At 41.7% G+C, this 23,057-nt stretch overlaps 1 protein-coding gene across 6 annotated transcripts in view; it reads right to left on the bottom strand.

The window, feature by feature from the left end:
• The window catches only part of MED12L (mediator complex subunit 12L), a 388,873-nt gene that overhangs the window by 92,695 nt on the left and 273,121 nt on the right, over window positions 1–23,057 (bottom strand). For all 6 annotated transcript variants that reach the window (XM_033957964.1, XM_033957968.1, XM_033957967.1 and 3 more), the window contains 5 exons: window positions 16,820–17,047; window positions 12,471–12,612; window positions 10,143–10,263; window positions 4,050–4,151; window positions 2,927–3,040 (listed from right to left, as the gene is read on the bottom strand). In XM_033957964.1, the coding sequence (XP_033813855.1) occupies window positions 2,927–3,040; window positions 4,050–4,151; window positions 10,143–10,263; window positions 12,471–12,612; window positions 16,820–17,047 (707 nt within the window). The remainder of the gene's footprint in view (window positions 1–2,926; window positions 3,041–4,049; window positions 4,152–10,142; window positions 10,264–12,470; window positions 12,613–16,819; window positions 17,048–23,057) is intronic.

Here is a 23,057-nt window from a genome sequence, read left to right as displayed (position 1 = left end):
TAAGAGTTGAAAGCAGTGGACTTTTAACTTAGATTTGAATACTGCTACAGACGGAGCATGACGTACCAACTCTGGCAGCCTGTTCCAGGCATACGGCGCGGCAAGAAAGAAGGGATGGAGTCCGGAGTTTGTGTTGGAGAAGAAGGGTACAAATAAGAGGGACTTAACCCATGAACTCCGTTCATGGGGGAAGCATAGGGAAAGTTAAGTGATGAGAGATATTGAGTGGCTGCAGAGTGAATGCACTTGTAGGTCAATAAGAGGATTATGAACTGTATTCGGAAACAGATGGAGAGCCAATGAAGTGACTTGAGAGGGGTAATGTGGCAGCTCTTACAGAATATGAGTCGTGCAGTAGCATTTTGAACGGATTGAAGGGGAGAGATATGGTTGAGTGGAAGACCTGAGAGAAGTACGTTGCAGTAGTCTATGCGAGAGGTGATGAGAGCCTATCTTTACTTCAGGAAGCAGATGAAAGCCTGCCTCTTGTTTGGGCTGGACCTGGAGCATCTGCGCATGCTCAAGGCCTTCTGGCTCTTGCTCTCTCCGAGATTCTCGGAGATCTCCGAGATGCTCAAGGCCCAGCCCAGCCCAGGCAAGAGGCAGGATCTTCATTCACCAGCACGTCCTGTGGGTTAGTGCTGCATTGCTGGTGCCAGATGGGGTAAGGCCTTGCTTGTGTTTGGGCAGGCAGGGGATGTCGGTTCGTGTGAGCGGGGAGGGGGAGGGGCAATGCCGGTTCACGGGGGTGGGTGGAGCAGTGCTGGTGGCCTCGGGGGTGGGGAGTGAGGTGGAGCAGTGCCAGTGGCCTCGGGGGGGGGGAACAAATCAAACGACTTTCCCTTACTTCCTATGGGGAAACTCACTTTGATATACAAGCAATTTGGTTTACAAGCATGCTTCTGGAACGAATTATGCTCGTAAACCAAGGTTCCACTGTATATTTTTCTCTCTCTATTGGGTGAATCTCTTCATGAAAAAGATTATATATATACACACACTTTTATTGATATTTGTGTATAATTTCTCATAATTTTAGTAATTATACTTTCATGAAAGAAATGTTGCTGGAAGGCTTTTATTCATGCATATATCCTTTTTCATCCTCTAAAATAAAACCCTTACCCGCGCATGCGCAGTTGACACAGCGTGATCCCTGCCACCGTGATTTCTGCTTCCGTGCAGTGTTCGATTTGCGTTGCGTGCGGCATGCGTTGTCTTGCTGCGCGGGTGGCGGTTACATGTGAGCCTCTCTTCAGAACCACTCCCTCCCCCAACTAATTAGCTCCGAGAGGTTTCAACACACAAAAGCTCCAAAAGAGGACGAAAAGAAAGAAGAAAAAAAAACAACAGCTGACCTGAGAAGAACAAACAAGCCAAAATCACTCAAATCTAAGACCTGCAAGGACCATGAAATAATTTTGCTGCCTCAGCAAAGAAATCAGCAGGCTGCAGTAGCAAGCCAAACACCAGCCTCCTACAAAATCCGACTCTGGGCACTGAAACAGAGGACCAATCTTCATCTCTAGGAGAGAATACTGCAGGAGAGAAAGTCACCCAGGAAAAGTTCTAGAGGCAAGGCTGAACAAAATAGATGAACAATTTGAGGAACTAGCGAGAGACTGGCAGAAGCAGAGGCCCGAATCAGCAAAAGGGAAGACACATGTAGAGAGGCAACATGCTCAACAAAATGTTAGCAGATAGCGAGAACAGCAAGTCAAGGAAACAGGAACATACTGCAATATAAGAGTATTTAGAGTCGCAGAAGAGGTGGAAACAGACGCCAAAAGTTTCATAAGTTATATGGGGTTCCTATACCAAATTCGGAGCATGTGTAGTGTGAATTTAAAAAAAAAAAAAAATCTGTGAGATAAGCTACTAAAAGCATAACATGTACTTATTCCCTGATCTAATATGCTCTGCAGCGTTAAAAAAAAAAAAAAAAAAAAAAAGCTAAAGGAACTTCTTACAAAGAAACTCTCAACAAAGGCAGCAGTCGGAATCTTGATGCATGCAAGACATGATCACGGGCAGGGAATTAAAAAAAAGCCTACCTAGCGCAGAAGCAGCAGAGAATCTATATAGTTTGTGCCGAGACATCCCAGGAAGAGGGAAAAAATTGCATCCAGACTCACATTACAATAATAATAATAATATTTCCTAAACAGGTGGAGAGGGAAAAGGGGCTGCTTTGAGGGGAGGGGTGTGCTGGGGGGCAGGCAGGCATGGCGCAACAAAGAGAGATAGGCAGGCAGGGGGCCAGGAAGAGAGACAGACAGAAACAAAGATAGACAGAGAAGTGGAGGGGGAGAGAGAAAAGGGGCTGCTTTGGGGGTAGGGGTTTGCTGGGGGGCAGACAGCAATCTTGGTTTGCTCGGGGGGGAGACAGAAGGGGGCCAAGGAGAGACAGGCAGGCATGGCGCAACAGAGAGAGATAGGCAGGGGGCCAGGGAGAGAGACAGATAGAAAGAAAGACAGACAGACAAAGGGCCAGGGAGAGACACAGACAGAAAGAATGACAAACAGACAGGGGGCCAGAGAGACAGACAGACAGCGGCCAAGGAGAAAAGAGAGAAAGAAAGAAAGAAAGACAGACAGACAGGGGGCCAGAGAGAGACACAGACAGAAAAAATGCCACAGAGACAGACAGAAAGACAGACAGCGGCCAAGGAGAGAGACAGAAAGAAAGACAGACAGACAGACAGAAAGCAGCCAAGGAGAGAGAGAGACAGAAAGAAAGACAGATAGACACATCTATTCTAGCACCCGTTAATGTAATGGGCTTAAAGACTAGTATAATATAATTGTTGTGTGTCAAATCCAACATCATCCCTTCTTTTTATAAATGCTGAATCATGTTTTTGGCAACACCATTTTAGCATTTATGGTTTATTCAAAGGCTTAATATATTGCTCTTAAGTCTTACCAAGCATCAGAATAGCTTTTAAGACAGCAAACACAGCTCCCACTTCTATGCTGTTGTGAGCAGCAGCTAAAAGGTGACGGTCGCATGAAGAACGAATTCCTGCAGAAGATTTTCCTAAGGCAAAACAAAACAAAGGCCTTTCATAGAACACGTGAACAAATTTTCCAGTTGATAAACAATACTTAGAAAGTAGACCCGACCTGCACAAAGACGTATCAATTATGACTACAGGTTGAAAGCAAGAACATGGGTGAGAAAGGCCAGTAAGGGGTTGATTTTAGAACAGGATGCCTAGGTTATGCAAACTGAAGGCACCTATTTTATTGCTATTTTATAAAGACAAATAGGGGGCAATTCTAAAAAGGTTACCCAAATCTGTACCTCTGTAAAGTTCCTGGCGCGAGCAGGAACCCTCCAACTTGCTGTTGCACTAGTGTCGGCCCTTCCTCTGCCATCACTTCCTAGGCCCTGGTCCAGGAAGTGACATCAGAGGAAGAACAGATGCTGGTGCGACAGCAGGCTGGGGGTTGGGTTGCTGCTTGTGCTGGGATTGTTACAGAGGTATGGGGGAAGGGAAGCAGCGTGCATGCGCAGCAGTGGGGGGGGCGGGGTAGGAGCAGAGTGGCGGAGAGGACGAGTGCCTCCGCCCTCACCAAGACGACGCCTGGGGTGGACCGCCCCCTGCCACTCCCCCCTCCTACTACGCCACTGCAACTTATTATGGTTAAGAAATACACCCTTGGCTTTGCAAATATGACTGTTCACTGATCTTCTGCTTTCCTAAAGCCTCTTCAAAGACAAACGGAAAAAGAAAATCAACGATTCCCTAGGTTCATACTGTATAACCCTAGATTCGTAGAACAAATATGAACATCAATATTTACATACCATATATCAACTGACACACTTAAAAAGCATTTTTAAATATTTATTCATCTTAAAATTTCATTGCCTTTGAAGTCACATATCTCATTCGTCACTGAAATCTTCAGTGTGTGAAAACCTCCCAACCCTCCCCCAGCAAACCCCCCCCCCCAAAAAAAAAACAACAAGGCAGCACAGTGGGAGGTTTTCCCAAGAAACATAGTTCATTGTCTGCTTGAACATTCAACAGCTGACATACCAGTAGCTTGGGGCAAAGAGCAGACCTGGGGTTTTCTGAAGAGATGAAGTAGAAGTCGGCACGTCATTCTGGCCCCGGGTTCAGCATCTGGGTCACCACAGGCTGTGGAGGACAGATATGGTATAAGTTTCCAGTTTCATTGTTCAACGTTCCAGCCCAAATTAAAGTGAAAGAGTTGAATCAGAGTTTATGTCCAAAGCGTTGCCAGTATAATTTTTAGTTCACAAAGGAAGTCATTTACTAAAAGCTAGCATTCACTATCACCAGTCTATCTTTTTTTTACTATTCTAAATTTATGTCAGCCGATGCATACTTTATGATCAGACTCTGGATTAGAGGCAGTTACAAAATTAGTCAGGGACACTGTTCAGGCAATTAGGCCTGATGGGCCGCCTTGAGAGCGGACCGCTGGGCAGGATGGACCTCTGGTCTGCCTCAGCGGAGGCAACTTCTTATGTTCTTAAAGCAGTTATGCATACCATCTGTGACAGCATATCATTATCTTGAGACTTGTTCATGTGTGTTTTCTATATCAGGGCCTAATATGTGGAATAATCTTCCAGGATACGTAAGACTTTATTCAAATATTCAACATTTAAAAAAAAAAAAAGGTTTGAAAACCCATTATTTTGTAAAGGCTTTCCTAGAATAGTAATATCTGCTAATGAAGAGTTGCTATATATCGTACCTCCTATGTTAGGTCCTATGCCTTTTTCAGTGCAAGTGCATAATTTTGTTTGTTTTTTTTAAATGAATGTTACATTAATGTTTATTAGAGTTTTTTTATGTGCATGAGTTTGTTTTAAATTGTGTAGGTTTTGTAGTAACCTGCTTTGGTTTAAAGCAGGATATAAACAGAGAAATAAATCAATCACTGGTAATACAAGTTATTTTCTGCGCAGTCCATTTGCCCCTATTTTACATAGCGTGCCACAAGTTAGGCATCAATTAGGAAGTTAGATGCAGAAATGGGGAATAAATGGCATTTAGGAGACTAACTGCACTTAAGTAATATTCTATAAATTAACACCTATGTTGGTGTCCTTTAGTGCAAGGCCCAGGGGCCAATGGCAGCCCCTGGAGACCTCTGAGGTGATCTTTCCCATCATTCTGGGGTTTTCTCTGCTACTGTCTGCCTCTTCACATGAACTCATGTCAGAAAGGTGGAATGGATGGGAGGAAGAGCTACATATTTATTCATTCTTTATTGATTTTTAATCAAAAGTGTCATGTAAATGAAAGAATAGAAGGTATTACATACATTACACCAATATCCTTATAGGTAACATAAATATCATTCAATAATATCAATTTCTTATATATAACAATATTAGAATATATCTTAATATTTAATATAAATGAAGAATAAAGTTACCCTACTGTCGCTATCAATATTTATTCCCCACCTTCCAACCCCCCACCTTCCCTTGGATGTGTAAAAATAAATGCACCTAAGGAAAGATATGATAAATATACATTAATATATTTTTATAAATGTATTCAATGGGCTCCAAACTTTATTAAAAACTTCACAATAACCACATATTTAAGGGGCAAGACATTTTCAATGAAGAGAGGGGTTGATTCTATAAAGAGTACCTAATTTAATTGGCAAAAAAATCCTTAACAGCCTCCATACTTGGTTTAAAAAAGATTTAATTGGGTGATAGGTGCCTATTCTATTTTCTAAAAGCTAGGCACCTAGCACCTAACGCCTATGTGGGCAGAGCGCGCGTTAGGCACCACTCAGCACTATTCTCCAAATAGGTGCCTGAAATGTAGGCCTCTAGAACCTTCACCTACATAGTTTTCACATAGGCGCCGCAAGACGTGATTCTGTAAATGGTGCCTAAGCATGACTGACAGGCAGCTGGTGCCTTTTTTATTTTAGGTGCCATTTATAGAATATCCCAAGAATGTATTTGGAAACGCCCACCTCCTCGATGATACACACAATAAAAAGTTTGAAGGTGAGCTGGTGAAGTGGATGTTATTGACACCCACTGATCAGCAGTGTTGATGCCTCACATGGGAAGTTATTTGTTGGCCCTCCTTCAGCTCATTTAGATCCAAAGTGACCCTGACTTAAAAATTAGAGAAGACCATTTTAATCTTCAGACTAAAGAAATTCGATCATGTATCACCCTACTACCGGCAGTTACATTGGCTACCGATGGAAGCACGCATAAAGTTTAAATTTGCCTGCTTCTGCTTTAAAGCGCTAAACGGACTTGCCCCTAAATACATAATTGACCTTTTCTCCTTCTCTGCCAACAGACACAAGAGAAGCTCTCATTCCTACTTCGTTTCCCCCCCAGTTAGAGGTTGTAAACTGAAAAAACACCATGAACACCTTCTTTCACATCAAGCAGCATTGTGGGGTAAAGACCTAGATCAACTGCTTTCGCCCACTACTTATGAGGAATTCAGAAAATGTCTAAAAACTCAACTGTTCCTAAAGTATCTAGACAACTGACCCACTCATCTTCTTTCTCCTTCATAGTGATTCCTCTGTCCTATTAATCTCTTTCTCCTCAACAACGCATTTCCGGTCCTATTAACTCTCCTCTTCCCCCCTCTTAAATTCAATCAATTTGTACCTCGCTTAATCTATTGTAAACCGCATAGAACTTAACGGTATTGTGGTATATAAACTGTTATTATTATTATTATTATAAGAATAGTCTTACTGAGTCAGACCAATGATCCATCAGCTCACGGTGGCCAATCCAGGTCACTAGTACCTGGCCAAAACTCAAAGAGTAGCAACATTCCAGGATCTCAAAGAATAACAAGATTCCGGAACCCCAATGAGAGCAACATTCCAGAGCTGAGATTGTGATGTCATAATGCCTCATTCCACAGAGCCTCAGAGCCAACCTCAGCAGTGATGTTACAATGGCTTCATTGTCCTATACTTGGCACAGATAAGAACATAAGAACTCAACTGTTCCTAAAGTATCTAGACAACTGACCCACTCATCTTCTTTCTCCTCCATAGTGATTCCTCTGTCCTATTAATCTCTTTCTCCTCAACAACGCATTTCCGGTCCTATTAACTCTCCTCTTCCCCCCTCTTAAATTCAATCAATTTGTACCTCGCTTAATCTATTGTAAACCGCATAGAACTTAACGGTATTGCAGTATATAAACTGTTATTATTATTATTTTAATTGCAGAGGGGATGTGCATGTGGTGAGTCACATATCTAGGTGCCAAACATATAATACTGCAAGTTACATGCCTAAGTGCCAACATTTAGGCATTAACATTTACACCTGGCTTTTACATGGTGTAAGTTTAGGTGACTAAATGTTCACACCCAAGTACCAACTTAGACTTTATTCTGTAATGGTATTTGGGCACCAGATGCTGTTACGAATACAGTTCTAGCACATAGATTTTGGGTGCCTAATTTTTAGCACTCCTTTATAGAATTGCTCTCTTAAAGCAATCAGCCCTGCAGTAAATAACACCCACTAAGGGAGACAATGGCATGCAGTCAGAGCCTTCAGAGGATTCGCCACTAAAGGCCCTGAGGGCACTGCTCTGAATTTTATTGGTTGAGCAGGCAACAGGCAGCTACAGCTCAGCCAATCAAATTCAGATCAGTACTGTCAGGGCCTTCAGGGGGGTTTGCACAATCTCCAGCCCAAGAGCCCTGCTTTTTTTTTTTGTTTGTTCGTTCATTTTTTTGTTTGATGCAGTTTGACTGGTTGAGCAGGCTGCCTAATCAACAAATCAACCTGCATTAAGTAAAAAGTAAATTAAAAAATTAGGGCTGTAGAACTGGGGATTCACTGAATCCCCTGAAAGCCCTCTCCGTACGCTACTGAAGGGAGAGGAGGGGATAGTAGATGGCATGGCTAGGCAGATTTGATGGGCCATATGGTATTTATCTGCCTTCATTTTTCCATGTTTCTATAATCCTTAAAATTTATTCCAATACTAATATTAACTGCTTTGAATGACATTGAGCCACTAAAGGCAGTACATCAATTTTTTTTATAAATAAATATTTTCCTAAAGATTCCAACATTTATTTGCAACACTAAGGGCTCCTTTTACTAAGGTGCGCTAGTGTTTTTAGCGCACGCACAAGATCAGCGCGCGCTATAGCACGCACTAGCCGAAAAATTACCGCCTGCTTAAAAGGAGGCAGTAGCGGCTAGCGTGCGCTAAGCGCTTGCTAAAACCGCTAGCGCACCTTTGTAAAAGGAGCCCTAATGATTGCTATCAAGGGTCTAAATGAAAGCAAAGTCACATTTAAAAAGCTCTCACTGAAGAAAAAAGTCAGGCTATTATGATACTTGATTCAACAGGTGCCTCAGACACCAACATATGTAAAATGAGTTATTCATGAATTCTTGCTTGTATGTACTTGCTTGGATTAAGGTAGATGTGTAAATAAAGCTAAAAAAAAAATCTTTGATATTTAATGGTACATTTTATAAACTACAGGCACAGTAATTACAAACAGACTTTGTTTAATTTGGTGTAAATTTCTTGAGTTGTCTTCACTTTTATCTTAAAAACTTGGCTCAGCTTATGACTGGTAGAATCATGAAGTAATGTACACAGTGGAAGTAATTTTATAAATGGTGCCCAAAGTTGGCTGCTGAAAAAAATTCAGCAAAAGGGCGCATGCCTTATTCAGAATTGTTAGCACAGATCGCATGCCTAACTTTTGGGTGGCGGATATTATTAGGATCTCTAAAGATAAGTGCTGATGTTCTAGATATATTGAAAAGTATATTATAGACTGCAATGGAGGTTTTTTTGGCCATTGTGAATAGGGTTTCTCTTTTTATTTTCTTAACCTTTTGGAAATTAGGTTTAGTATGCAATATATACAGTCAAACCTCGGTTTGCGAGTAACCCGGTTTGCAAGACGAGCAAAACATTCTCACAAATCTTGTCTCACAAACCGAGTGTTGACTCGATTTGCGAGCACCCCCCCCCCCCGAGAACCGGCATAGCTCCCCTCCCCCCGCTCACACAGGCCCCCCATGTGAACCCCCCCCCACTCGAACCGGCACCCCCCCGCCCGAACAACTTCACACTTACCCCCTCCCCCCCAGTCTGGCACTGACACGCAGCCCACTGGACGTGCCGGTGCCGCTTGAAGAAATTCCTGCCTCTGCTGGGCTTTGAGCATGCATCTGCGCATGCTCAAGGCCATCTAGTTCTCCCTCTCACTGAGATTCTCCAGATAGGGGGGGTAAGTTTGAAGATGTTTGGGCGGGGGAGGCCTGTGTGAGCGGGGGGAGCGATGCCGGTTATTGGGGGGGTGAAGCAGCGCCGCTGGCCTCGGGGGGGGGGGGAAACGTATCAAGCGAGTTTCCCTTAGTTCCTATGGGGAAACTCGCTTTGATATATGAGTATTTTGGTTCACGAGCATGCTTCTGGAATGAATTATGCTCGTAAACCAAGGTTCCACTGTATTTATATTTCATGTGTTTTGCTTGAGTAATGCATTATTAAACTTCATTTTCCATTATTATGAAAAAGGAGTCCTCTTTACCCCAACTAATACTCAAAAATAGACCTGCTTTTGCAATGCCTACATTTTATGCGAGAATGTACACATATTAGGACGCTGAGCAGCATGCGATTCATTAATTGGACTTATTATCCAATTTATTTGGATGCCTATGTTTCTGGCCGTCCACATTGTGGATGCCTAACTTTAGGTGTCCTTTACAGAATTTGCCCCAAAATGCCTGCCGCAACTTCTCATGGCAGCCTTTTGAGACTGCAGTGAGAGATCATGGCAGCCATCTTGAGACTGAAATCATCCTGGGCAGGAGTGACTGTTTGGGGATTGCTCCTGCCCTAAAGAGGCCACTATACCATCAGTGCTTCTAAAGGTAGGCCTGTAGAGGACCTTTTGGGTAGTGGGAGGGTTGAATGAACAGAGTGGTCACGTTGAGATCATGCCGGGGGGGGGGGGGGGAATTCAGTTTCAGTCAGTTTCAGCATTATAGCCAAAACTGAAACTGAAATTTGGCCAGCTTCTACCTATATATCCCACTAAGATTTACACAAAGATCCCCACACATGGATATATGTACAAAAATTTTACTACAATACCTGCGGCAAGCAGAGATGGAAGTGTTACGTGCTGCACAACATCTTCCAGAGAAAAGCACTGCCTCGCTATGAGGATAGCGATAAAGGTGGCCAGCGAGTCATGAAAAGAAAGGTCACTCACCTTCAGAGAAAACAACATTAACAAATCTTACACTGTGTAAGTGTTATTATTTCACTGAATGACTTTAAAATTGCTTAGTGCAATAAAATATAAGAAAATGAAATTAATTGAATTAAACACACAGATCATTTGGGGTTGCGCAGTATGATATTGTATTATGCTGAAATGTAGATAATTTAGCTTTAAGCCTTTAACACTGGGTTTTATTAAGTCACGATAGAGGTTTCTACCGTGGCCTGGAGCGCTAAATGCTCCGATATCCATAGAATTCCTATGAACATCGAAGCATTTAGCGCTCTGAGCCGTGCAGCTTAGTAAAAGGAGCCCTAAGTATAAATGATTTCTGAACTATATTTTTTTCAGTCCTTATTACCATTATTGACAGAAATCCAGTATTTTTACACTGTTACTTAACAAAAAAGAGAATTGTTAAGGGATCATAGTAAAAAATATTCAATATCGAAAATACCATGAGAGGATTTTATCATCATTCTTATCAAACCCCATTAATATGGTCTACACTCGGCCTAAAGCACTATAGCCTCATTAAAAAGTTCTTTTCTGAGCCTATAGCAACAATGCTCAGTGAACAAGTTCCTAAGAGAGTTTAATAGAACAAAACAGGGCTGATGTTTCCATTACACAAATTAAAGGTTTCCTAGAGTGCCAAGACAGCAAAATGGCAATGGAATGGTATTTTAAGTTTCCCTTTCACCCCCAACTAATTTGGAGGGCTTTGGCACCCATGGTTGGTAAGGAGGACAGAGAGAGAAGACATACACAGAGGTACACATTGAGGATACCTATATAGGATGGGATTGCAAGGGACAACAAGAATAAGATCTTAATGGGACATAAATTAACAGGGTGGAGAAGGGGCATGGAGTTGAATATTTATCTCACATGAGGTGGGAGTCCAGGTAAACACATTACACGGAGTGGTGGGGGAACATAGAGACAACAGTGGACGGGAAGGCAGGATAGGATGATGGAGGATTGTACAAGGCTTGTGTGGTAGGGTTACCAGTTTACTTCTACGACCGACTCAGCCTGTCCCAAATAACCTGGAAATATCTGCACTCTATGGTAGTATAATTGCTTCCATAGCTTTTCAGTGTTTTTGGTTAATCTGGTATGTTAGTGGCTTTGTTTTATCCCAGACCTGTCATCTGTGAACATATATGCCACAGATTTGGTTCCATTGTTAGTGACCCCTGATTTGGGGTTCCTCAGACGCCGAAACACAGTGCTGTGTCGGGTCCACAGCTTCTGCTTGTGTCCTTTTATGAAATAAACAAGTTGGTTTTACATCAGTGATCTTCAGTGGAGTGTTCATTGTCCGTTCCCACTTCCTTTTGTACTGTTTTATACCCGTGGGTTCTCTGTCCTGTTGGACTTTTTGGTGTTTATTATAATTGCTTATGCCAGAACTGCCACTGGTAGGTAGGTAAAAGTAAGAGGAAGGGTAGGACACAACACTGAAGGTTCACCAAGGACACCTACTATCCCTAAATTGCAGAATAATTATATAATTTTATGGCAAGTTAGATTGCTAGATTCAAAATAATGAAATGAATGCATTGGGCTTAATACAGAATCTCTTAAATTCGCAAATGCTACTTTTTCCACAGTGGTTTCAGCCTCAGTTGTAGTTCTTGGAACCCAAGCACAGTACCGGGTAAAGCTTTGGATTCTCGCCCAGAAATAGCTAAGAAGGAAAAAAAAAAAAAAAATTTAAATTGAATCAGGTTGGGCAGACTGGATGGACCATTCGGGTCTTTATCTGCCGTCATCTACTATGTTACTATGTTCTTGCTTCCTGCCTGAGCACCAGAAACATTCATCACACCTTTGACTGAAGAAATATTTGAAGATATCCTCCCCCAAAACTTCTTGCATCGTCTCAAATTACTCAGTATTCAACTTTAACGAAAACAGTTTAAACAATAACTTAGGCCCCCCATTTATCAAGCCGTGTTAAGTTTTTTTATCGCCAGCCGCTGCAGTAAAAGCACCGACGCTCATAGGAATTCTATGAGTGTCGGAGCTTTTACCGCAGCGGAGGGCAATAAAAACCCTAGCACGGCTTGATAAAAGGAGGCCTTAGGTTGTATTGATACTTTGATTTTTTTACATCCACATATTAACTGCTCAATTCACTTTAGCAAATAAATAAAAATAAATAATAGACTGAATGATTAACTTACATCCACACTGCATAGCAAGTCATTAAAACCCCAGACGTGATTGGAAGAACAGCAAAGAGCTTTCAGAACTCCTAACCACTCTGAACTGAGCACAGTACAGCATGCAGTCAACTCTGCACAGAGGTTTGCTATGTCATTAATCCTGAAATGAAAACAGAGGTAGAAAACACACTTTTATTACATTCAAAAAAGTACAATAATTTCCTATTATTTACCTCTACACATATGTTACATCTGTGTTACTTTTCTATCTTGCCCTACAAGTAATACACTTACCCCAGGGGTACGCATACAAGTGGCAGGGGATACACAGTACCAGCATGTCTCCTGCTGCTGCTGTCACTGTTTTGTATCTCCTACACCCTCTCCCCCAATGCTTTATGCACAGCCACCAGTATTAGCGCTGGTATTTGCTAGGCTGGACCCACTTCCAATGATGCAACTTCCTTGGCGGCAGGCCCAGCCTACCAAGCACCACAAGCCTGCCAGAGGGAGTCCCTGCACCTAAGCTAGTGGCTATACAGACAAGTTATAATAGAGCTGTTGCTAGTTGGGTGGGTGGGGGGGGGGGGAAGGAAGAGGTGGCGGTGGTACTGGATCTGGAAGGGGAGGAGAGTTTGTGGTGCTGGATCTGGATGGAGGGGGGAAGTGAGAGGGTGAGGTGCTGCTGGACTAGGGGCAGAGGAGGGATAAGGAGAGATGCTGCTGAATTTAGAATGGAAGAGGGAAAGGTGATGCTGGACTGAGGGGAGGGCAGTGGAGAAAGAGAGAGATTGAATTGGGGAAGGGGGAATACTGAACTCAGGGAAGGAGAGATGCGGATTGCAAGGGGAGAACAAGGAATAGAGAGGGTGGGAAATCTAGGCAGAAAAGAATAGAGAGGAGATATTAGGTATGGAAGGAGGATAGGAATAGAGACACCGAGGGGGATGGGGACGCAGAAGGACAATACTGATCTCAGAGGTACAAAGTGACAAGGACACAGAGGGTGGATAGGGATGCAGAGGGAGATGGAAGGTGGACATGAAGAGAAAAGATATGTCAAAACGGACAGGACACACTACAAAGACAGAAGAAAAAATAATTGAGCAAAACCAAAAGAGACACTGTAGGCAAACTGAATGGCAAAAATAAAATACTCAGATAACAAAGGAAGAAGAAAGTATTTCATTCTGAATTTATTAGTAGAAATGTTTCTGTGTAGAAATCTTGTAGCAGTCCCATAGTTCTGTTTTAATGTTTTAGGCATTGGTATAATATTTACCTCACTTTAGAAAGGGGATCTCACACTCTAAACAGAATCAATTATCAAAAGTTTAGTGTGAAAACAGTAAAGATATTATAGCAGTACCTTCCTTGCCACAGAAACACCACATAGATAGGACAACATTACTCAAACCAGCTTCAAAGGCACAACAAGCACAGAAGACAGCCCTCTATCTGTCTAGGGAAACTATGCTGTACTAGAGCTCAGAATCACATCCGTCAATGATATGATTCTCAGCTCTAGTACAGCATAGTTTCTCTAGACCAGGGGTAGGCAATTCTGGTCCTCGAGAGCCGGATCCAGGTCAGGTTTTCAGGATATCCACAATAAATATGCATGAGATAGATTTGCATTTCAAGGAGGCAGTGCATGCAAATCCATCTCATACATATTCATTGTGGATATCCTGAAAACCTGATCTGACTCCGGCTCTCGAGGACTGGAATTGCCTACCCTTGCTCTAAACAGCTAGAACTGTCTTCTATGAATGTGGAGCCTTTGAAACTGGTTTGAGTACTACTATGTTTCACCCAAAAAAGACAGAGTTTTATATTAATTTGAGCTCCAAAAAAATGCACCAGGGCTTATTTTCGAGGAATCTTTTTTTTTTTTCCATATACCACAGGGGTGTCAAAGTCCCTCCTCGAGGGCCGCAATCCAGTCGGGTTGTCAGGATTTCCCCAATGAATATGCATGAGATCTATTAGCATACAATAAAAGCAGTGCATGCAAATAGATCCCATACATATTCATTGGGGCAATCCTGAAAACCCAACTGGATTGTGGCCCTCGAGGAGGGACTTTGACACCTCTGACATACAATGATCATCTCTCCCTTCCTCTCCTCCACCCCAATTCTTCCTCTTTCCTTTCTCTCTTCCCCCCCCCCACCCATGTGCAGCATCTTTCCTTCTGTCTCGCCCATCCCCTTGTGCAGCAGCTCTGAGGCCTCCGAAAAAAAGTGGCAGCGCTCTGAACAGGCATTCCCCTCCTCAGCATCTTTCTATCCCTCCCTCCCCTCTGTGCAGCGGAACCCCACCGACCCTGGCAAAATAACGCTCAGAATTTAGGAAATTGGTTGGGCTGAGAACTTTCAGCACCCCCTCGTACAAGCAGCATATTTTGGAAGAATTCAGTCTGTCTATGCAACAAATAAAATGATCAATGCCGATGCTCTCCCTTTGTACAATTGCATCGATAACAGCATTGATTCTTATGATTTCATAATTGGCATGACAAGTATGTTAAAGGCACTGGTGTTATGTTTTGCTTTTTTACTTCTCTAAAGAATATCATTCTCAATCTGTATGTAGCTGCCCCCAATTCCCCAGTAGAGGACTGCTGCTCTCCAGGACAGAATTAGTTGCAGATTGCAGTGTGAACGTCAGATCATGTGCTGGTACACACTGTTGGTCCTTGAAGTAACTGTCCTTTGCTCACCCTTTTATGGTAGCAAAACTGCAGGAAGAGGGAACAAGGGCTGATAGAGAAACTGACCATGCGCTGTCTCGGTCTCATATTCAACGACTTCCTGCTTTTGATGAAGAGATGCGTTTCGGCGTCCCATTTAAAGTTCGATCGGATACGTTACACCTTGAGGCAGCAGACTTGTGAAACGCTGGCCACCATTGGTGTAGCGATCAAACAGAAGATAAGTGGAAAGTCTTTTCTTCAAGCACAAATAGCATAAACAGCACTGCACAAGGCTTTTATCTGTCTACAATAAAATAGAGGGTTTTTTTGCCAATGAGGTTAACGCCTAGCCACCTTTAACCACCTTTTGTGGCGGTGGGAGGGCCTCAGTCTGAGGCTTTTTCCTCTGTTTTTTCAAATTGCACTTTGTGATCAAGCCTGAACTGTGCTGTTGATATCCATCAGACATCGTACATCTTTTTTGTGAAAGTGTTTTTTTAATATCTATTGGGTTTTCACAACATCCGAGTTTTTTTGGGGTGATATACAAGTGTCAACATGGATTTGATAGTAAATCTAAAACAGTGAGATGTGAAACAGAAAGTGTAATAAATGAATGATAGAAACCATGCAAACCATGAACCTGAAAGAATGAGATAATGAATCATAAAATCGTTTGAGGACCTACCCTAATCTGTAAGGTATCAAGTTAAATCACAAACAAAAATAAACTGAAAAATATAATAATGATATAAAACCCCTGCTTGGGACCAAGTTACATTTTAAAATAATAAGATTTGCTGCAATAGATTTACATAATAAATGAAAAGGGACCTCAGCAACCAATGCTTCAGACCAAGTATTTGACAATCTGATAGCAGACAATGTTTTTCATAGGACCCAAAAATCCTTTAATATCTAAATGCCAAAACATACATTAGTGCAAATATATCCAAAAATATGTTATTTGAAAAAATATTTTTTGTGTGTATTAATTCCAGGCCCAGCACAATGCAAGGCTGCAATCACCAGAGGGATTTTTAGGGGTCTTTTGGGACACAGCTGTTTTGTGCGTTTTGGGTTCATGTGTGTCCCACACCTTTGGTCAGGACGAAGCTGTTAAGCACAAGACACACAAGCACATAAAACACGCACAAACAGCTCCTATTCAAGCTACCGACAGCTCTAGACCTGCCAGAAAATTTTGACAGCTCATTTTAATACTAATGAGCTCCTTGTAATGCATTTGCATAAAATTCACGATGGCTGCTACTAGGATTGGTAGAATCTCCCAAGAACCCCTTTGTGCATTGGAGGCCGAGCTAACTTGCAAGTATGACTGGCTACAACCAGCCATACTTGCATGGCAAGCTTTTGAGCATCGGGGCCTCAGTTGGCTTCTACCTACTTCCCTGTTTGAATATGGCATTCCTTTCATTGTTTCTAGTTTTATATTGCGAATTGCTCTGTGATTACGTGAAGGAAGAGCAGTGTATAAAGTCAAACTATAAACCACAACAAAGATAATTGGCTATTAAAAAAAAAAAGAATATGCTATGGAGGCACAGCTACGCCAGACTTAACTTTATCCCAGTTGCAGACCTTAATACATCCATTTATGTTAACTTTTAATACAAAAAAAGGGCCTATTTTCAAACAATTGTTTCACCTTCCTGCATCTTGATGCCCCATGCACACATTCATAAGCACATTGCAGACAAAGCTGTAGCGATTGGCTGCATTGTCACATAGGATCTTGCCCAGCACAGAATAGTTGATATTATGAGCAGAAGGGTTTTCGATAAAATCCATCATGAACTCTGGATCCCACAACAAGTTGGAGTTGGAGGGTTGAACGTTGCTGTATATGGTCTGCTTTACTTTGGAGCACGCACTACTGCAAATGAAAAATATAGCGTCAAGGTTATACAATACATAATTCCGTTCAATGGTAAGAATTGATTTCTCCTCTCCCGCCCCCCCCCCCCCTTTGTAAATAAGGAAAAGTTCAGATTTAAATTTTGCTGTTATACTTCTGGAAACTAGAGGTCATCTGTTGATTTTGCTTAATGATAGGCATGCAGGTAGATTCCTGCAAAGAAACTAACTTTAAATTATTACATGAAGTGAAAATGAAAAGTACTTTCTTCTCTCCCTGATGGATTTCAGTACCAGTACCATTCTATGACTTTTGAGGTGATGGTGACGTTATCTGAATATGAAGCAAGGTGATCATTAAAAGGAATTGTTGATGAACATAATATGGACAATTTTTGATAAATTATGTGCTTTTTGGATATTTTTGAATGATTACAAGTTTCAGATGGTTAGAGGGAAGTTTTTATGCCCATGAATGAACTAAGAGGTAGACCTACAATTTTATGTGAGGCACCCCGATTCTGAGGCTTTTCCTACCCCCATCCTGTGAATTGTAGTTACAATAATACGTGGATTTTGTAATTTGTGAATTGATTTTTCATTTAAAATAATAGCCATGAAAGAAAGATAGCAAGACCACGGAAGTAGAAAGGAATTCTCTGGGAAAGTTTTTCCTTAAGCCTCTGAAAGATCGTCATAAAATGCTTCACAGACAAAACTATACCAAGAAAATACTTCATTCACAGCTATTCAGGAAGCAATCTATGCAATAACATCTAGGTGAATTCTTAACAGAAATGTTAATCTATAGTTTAGATCAGGGGTGTCCAATGTCGGTCCTCGAGGGCCGCAGTCCAGTCGGATTTTCAGGATTTCCCCAATGAATATACATGAGGTCTATTTGCATGCACTGCTTTCATTGTATGCTAATAGATCTCATGCATATTCATTGGGGAAATCCTGAAAACCCGACTGGATTGCGGCCCTCGAGGACCGACATTGGACACCCCTGGTTTAGATAAACAGAAATGGAAAGCAAGTCTGCTCTATTTTTTGTGAAAAGCATTCATAAAATTCATAATAAGAGAGGAATTTTATGACTGGATACCTCATTTAAGAGGGTAAGTAAGCCCAAATTTTACTACTTCTAAGCTGATGACTCCCAGACCTACCTCTGAACATCAGATATATCTACAGGAATTCAGGCCCAACTCTCAGCTTGTCCGATACTGCCCCTTGGATGTCTCACCGCCATCTAAAACTGAATATGGCTATAACCAAACTCCTTCTCTTTCTGTCTAAATCCACCTCACTCCTCCCGCCATTCTCTGTTTCTGTGGATAACATTCTCCTCCTCCCTGTCTTGTCAGCTCACAACTTCGGGATAATCGTTGACTCCTCTCAGATCCAACAAATCGCTAAAACCTGTCACTTCTTCCTCTGTATTATCAAAATCCAACCTCTCTGAGCACACTACCAAAACCCTTATCCACACTCTCATCACCTCACGCTTAAGACTACTGTAATGTACTTCTCTTAGGTCTTCTGCTAAACCACTATTCTGTATTATTTTTTTAGAGGGGATTGGATGGGTAGATGACATAGAAGAAGGTTGTAGATAATTCAGCACTACTCAGTTTGTTACTCATATAATGCAACAAAAACGCTGCTTCTCTCCTTACATTGAGAAGACTCGTCTCAGTTGTGCATGCATGATAACATCAAGACAGGATTACTGTAATGCACTCTACACTGGTCTGACAAAGGGTCTGAACCAGTTCCAATTGATTCAGAATGCTGCAGCAAGACTAATAGAAGGTTGAAAATGATGTGGCCACATCACACTAGTTTTGCAAAAGCTTCACTGGTTACCAGTACAATACATGGCAAAAATATAAAATTCTTTGGCTGATCTTCAAGGTCCTCAAAGGAAATTGTCTAGAGTACTTGAAGAACAGGATCTCCCTCTACACACCTCCAGGGTCACTAAGGTCCTCCCAGGGAGTATTCCTAACCATAACCTCTCCAAAGGACATCACACAAGTTTCAAAATTTGATGAATCGCTTATACATAAAATACTAAGCGAATTACATTAAAATCCAAATTTGTACATATGTTAAAATACAAAGGAATGATAATAACAAATCAAAAAAGGGGTTAGACCTACAGACCAACAGACTTGACTGGATGTGAAGGGATGAGGGGATAAGGTTACAATATTAATCATTATAAGAAAAGGGAGACAAAAAAGGGGAAAAACATTAGGAGGGGTATCTTTCTTTTTTTTTATATATATATTCTATTTTTGATAAAAGACTGCTGCACTGCGATTATTCCATACAGGAGGTAAAAGCATCTTTGAACAGGAAGGTTTTTAAATTGATTTTAAAACGGCTAATGTCTTTTTCGTCTCTTATATATTGGGGGAGAGAATTCCAGGCTTGAGGGGCTACTACTGAAAATATATCATGTCGTCTGGTGCTGATCACTTTTAAAGAAGGGACTACCAAAAGACCTTGGGTTGATGAGCGAAGGGAGTGAGAAGAGTTGTATGGAATAAGTATCCTGTTTATAAATTGCGGCTTGTTTGAGGATAGAGTTTTAAATATTAAAAGCAGAATTTTAAAGGTGATGCGATGGTTAATAGGAAGCCAATGTGAGGCAACCAGAAAGGGGGTTACATGGTCATATTTTTTCCCATTGTGAATAAGTTTGACGGCAAGATTTTGAATTATCTGTAGACATTTCTTTTCTTTTTCAGTAATGTTTAGTAGTAATGAGTTACAATAGTCTAGCTTAGAGATAATAAGTGAATGTATGAGTATGTTAAGGGATTTTGGTTCCAAGAACTTGGAAATAGAACGTATTTGACGTAAGCGATAATGTGATAACCGCCAGTGAGCCTTCTCTGGAATAGACCCCCCCCCACCCCCCACCCCCTCTGGAATACATTTCCCGAAAGGCTTCGCTTAACACAAGACTAGGGTTACCAGACGCCCGGATTTCCCTTTTAAGGACATGTCTGGGGGTCCAGACGGCTTTTCAAAACTGGGCACTTTGTCCGGGTTTTGAAAGAACGTATGACAAATCACTGTCGGGCAGTAGCGCACCCTCACATGTGTGGATGCCACGCGATGACGTCACACGTACATGCGCGTGACATCGTCGAATCTGCGCATACGCAGATGCCTTCCTGCCTGATGAGAACAGGCAGCGGGGGGTGGGGGTGGGGCGTAACGGGACGGGGATATGTGGAATTGGGTGGGCCTGGGGGCGGGGCTAGGGGGGGTCCGGATTTTCCAAATGGAAAATCTGGTAACCCTACACAAGACTACTTCAAGAAGCAGGTGAAAGCTTGGCTCTTCAACCAGGCCTTTAATGGAAAAGTAACTTAACTCACTAAACAATTAGAATTAGTCCTCTTATTGTCTTACTCTTATCTATCTATACTCTATAGCAGGGATCTCAAAGTCCCTCCTGGAGGTCCACAATCCAGTCGGGTTTTCAGGATTTCCCCAATGAATTTGCACTGAAAGCAGTGCGTGCACATAGATCTCATGCATATTCATTGGGGAAATCCTGAAAACCCGACTGGATTGCGGCCCTCCAGGAGGGACTTTGAGATCCCTGCTCTATAGACACTCTATGCCAGGGATCTCAAAGTCCCTCCTTGAGGGCCGCAATCCAGTCGGGTTTTCAGGATTTCCCCAATGAATTTGCACTGAAAGCAGTGCATGCACATAGATCTCATGCATATTCATTGAGGAAAAACTGAAAACCCGGCTGGATTGCGGCCCTCAAGGAGGGACTTTGAGACCCTGCTCTATGCTGAATTATTCTTATTATATCTTTCCTTCCTTATATTAAATTTCCTGTAAACCATACCGAGCTCTATCTTTATGGAGAGGATGCGATATATAAACTTAAGGTTTAGTTTAGTTTTAAAATGTTTTACCATGTTATTGTATCGACATTGTAATGTGGCATACTATGCCATACTTAGCAATTTGAATTTTTTTTTTACTGCTATAATTGTCCATTGTTTATATTTGATCTATCCTTGCCATATACTGCCTTGAGTGGATTCCTACAAAAACGTGGAAAATAAATCCTAATAAATAAGCTTTTTTGCAACTGTCCTATTACAATGCTTGTTTGAAGAAACAAAGAACAAAAAGAAGATATTGCCACACAAAAGAATAGGTACATTAGCAGGCCTTATTAAAGGCACAATTCATATCCTTGGTGACCCTTAAATGCTCTATTGTTTAAATGGTTCCATTTACAAAACACTTTTGTTTCTACAAATATTTGCAGTTTAGCAAAGATAAACACAAAATGTTTTCCCAGCCAGATGAACATGAACCAAACTACATGAGATGCTGACAGATAAAGCAGAACGCTTTCTCAAGACCAGCTGAGCTGCGGCTAATTCTGAACAAAGCTACAGGAGACATCGAAAGATAAAGCAGTATACTGTTTTAAGACCAGCAAAACAGCAGCTAGTTCCAATTTTAGAGGTCGGTCAGCCATGTACAGAATGTTCGAAGACTGGTTAACTTCTGCAAAAATTTTAAAAATATATATATATCCTGCAGACTACAAATAAAAGGAACTTGGAGAAGAGACACTGTCCTCAATATGCTGAAAACACTGTGAATGCTGACCAGTGAATGGTGATCCCCACTGCAGCAGCAAATCTAATATAAGAAGTCACTCGTGAAAGCTCTAAGAAAGTGAAAACCCAAAGCAAAGTGGAAAAAAGGAACACTGAGGAGGTAAGACCTTACTATGTATTTTTTTTGCAAGGCTAACTTTAAAATTTAAAAAAAAAATCATTTTGTCTTCCCTCCACAGTGCAAACAAACTGCAATTCATACACTAGAAAGATATGAGAGAGACTTATTTACCAGATCACAAATAATACATATTGTTGTATTGTGACTGCCATGATTTTGTATGTAATCAGGTTCTTTGGGGAGAGAGAGAGAGGGGCTGCAAGTTTCCAAATACATCAATTAGATCAGGGATCTCAAAGTCCCTCCTCGAGGGCCGCAATCCAGTCGGGTTTTCAGGATTTCCCCAATGAATATGCATTGAAAGCAGTGCCTGGAAATAGATCTCATGCATATTCATTGGGGAAATCCTGAAAACCCGACTGGATTGCGGCCCTCAAGGAGGGACTTTGAGACCCCTGAATTAGATGGAGGAAAATGAAGGGCTAAAAGCCTCTCCTACAAACAGGTTACTAGTACTTTATTTATTCAGTTTTCTATACCGTTCTCCAAAGGGAGCTCAGAACTGTTTACATGAATTTATTCAGGTACTCAAGAATTTTTCTCCATCTGTCCTGGTGGGCTGACAATCTATATAATGTACCTGGGAGCAATGGAGGGATTAAAGCCCAAATTCTGTAACCTGCGCCTAATCTAAATAGAATCTCAAGCTCAATTAAGCTTTTTAATCAGCAATAATTGAAACTTAGGCGCCTATCAAGAAAGAGCGATTCTGTAACAAGGCGCCTCTACAAATTTAGGCGGCCTTCAATAAAAATAGGCGCTATGCAAGTTAGGTGTGGGCGTGGCTTCGTGTTAGGTGCCTTGTTACAGAATCGCCGCTCTTAAGCGTGCTTAAGCGCTTGCATGAGCGCCTATCTTTTAGTTGTGCGTAGAGCTGGCCTATTTATTGGGCGCTTCTGTAATAGGTGCCGCTCAGCGCGATTCACTAAACAGCAACCAATTTCACTTGAATCGCGCTGAACGGTGCCTATATCAGCACCTGTTGGGCGCTTCTTATAGAATTTGCCCTTAAGTGACTTGCCCATGGGTCACAAGGAGCAGTGTGGATTTGAAGTGCTGAGGCTGTGCCACACTCTCAACCTTATCAAAAGAAAAGTCACTTTGCTAGCACAGGGCTACTATTTTTGCCTTTTCTGAACTGTTATCTTTTTCAATGTAATTGCCTCTAATTAGTTGCATAAGTGAATAAGGGGTCCTTTTACTAAGGTGCACTAGCCGATTTATTCTAT

Source organism: Geotrypetes seraphini, chromosome 9 (assembly GCF_902459505.1).
Source record: "Geotrypetes seraphini chromosome 9, aGeoSer1.1, whole genome shotgun sequence".
In the NCBI taxonomy this organism is placed as follows: Eukaryota; Metazoa; Chordata; class Amphibia; order Gymnophiona; family Dermophiidae; genus Geotrypetes; species Geotrypetes seraphini.
Note: the sequence above shows the minus strand (reverse complement) of the source record. Positions and strands in the feature narration are given on the sequence as shown.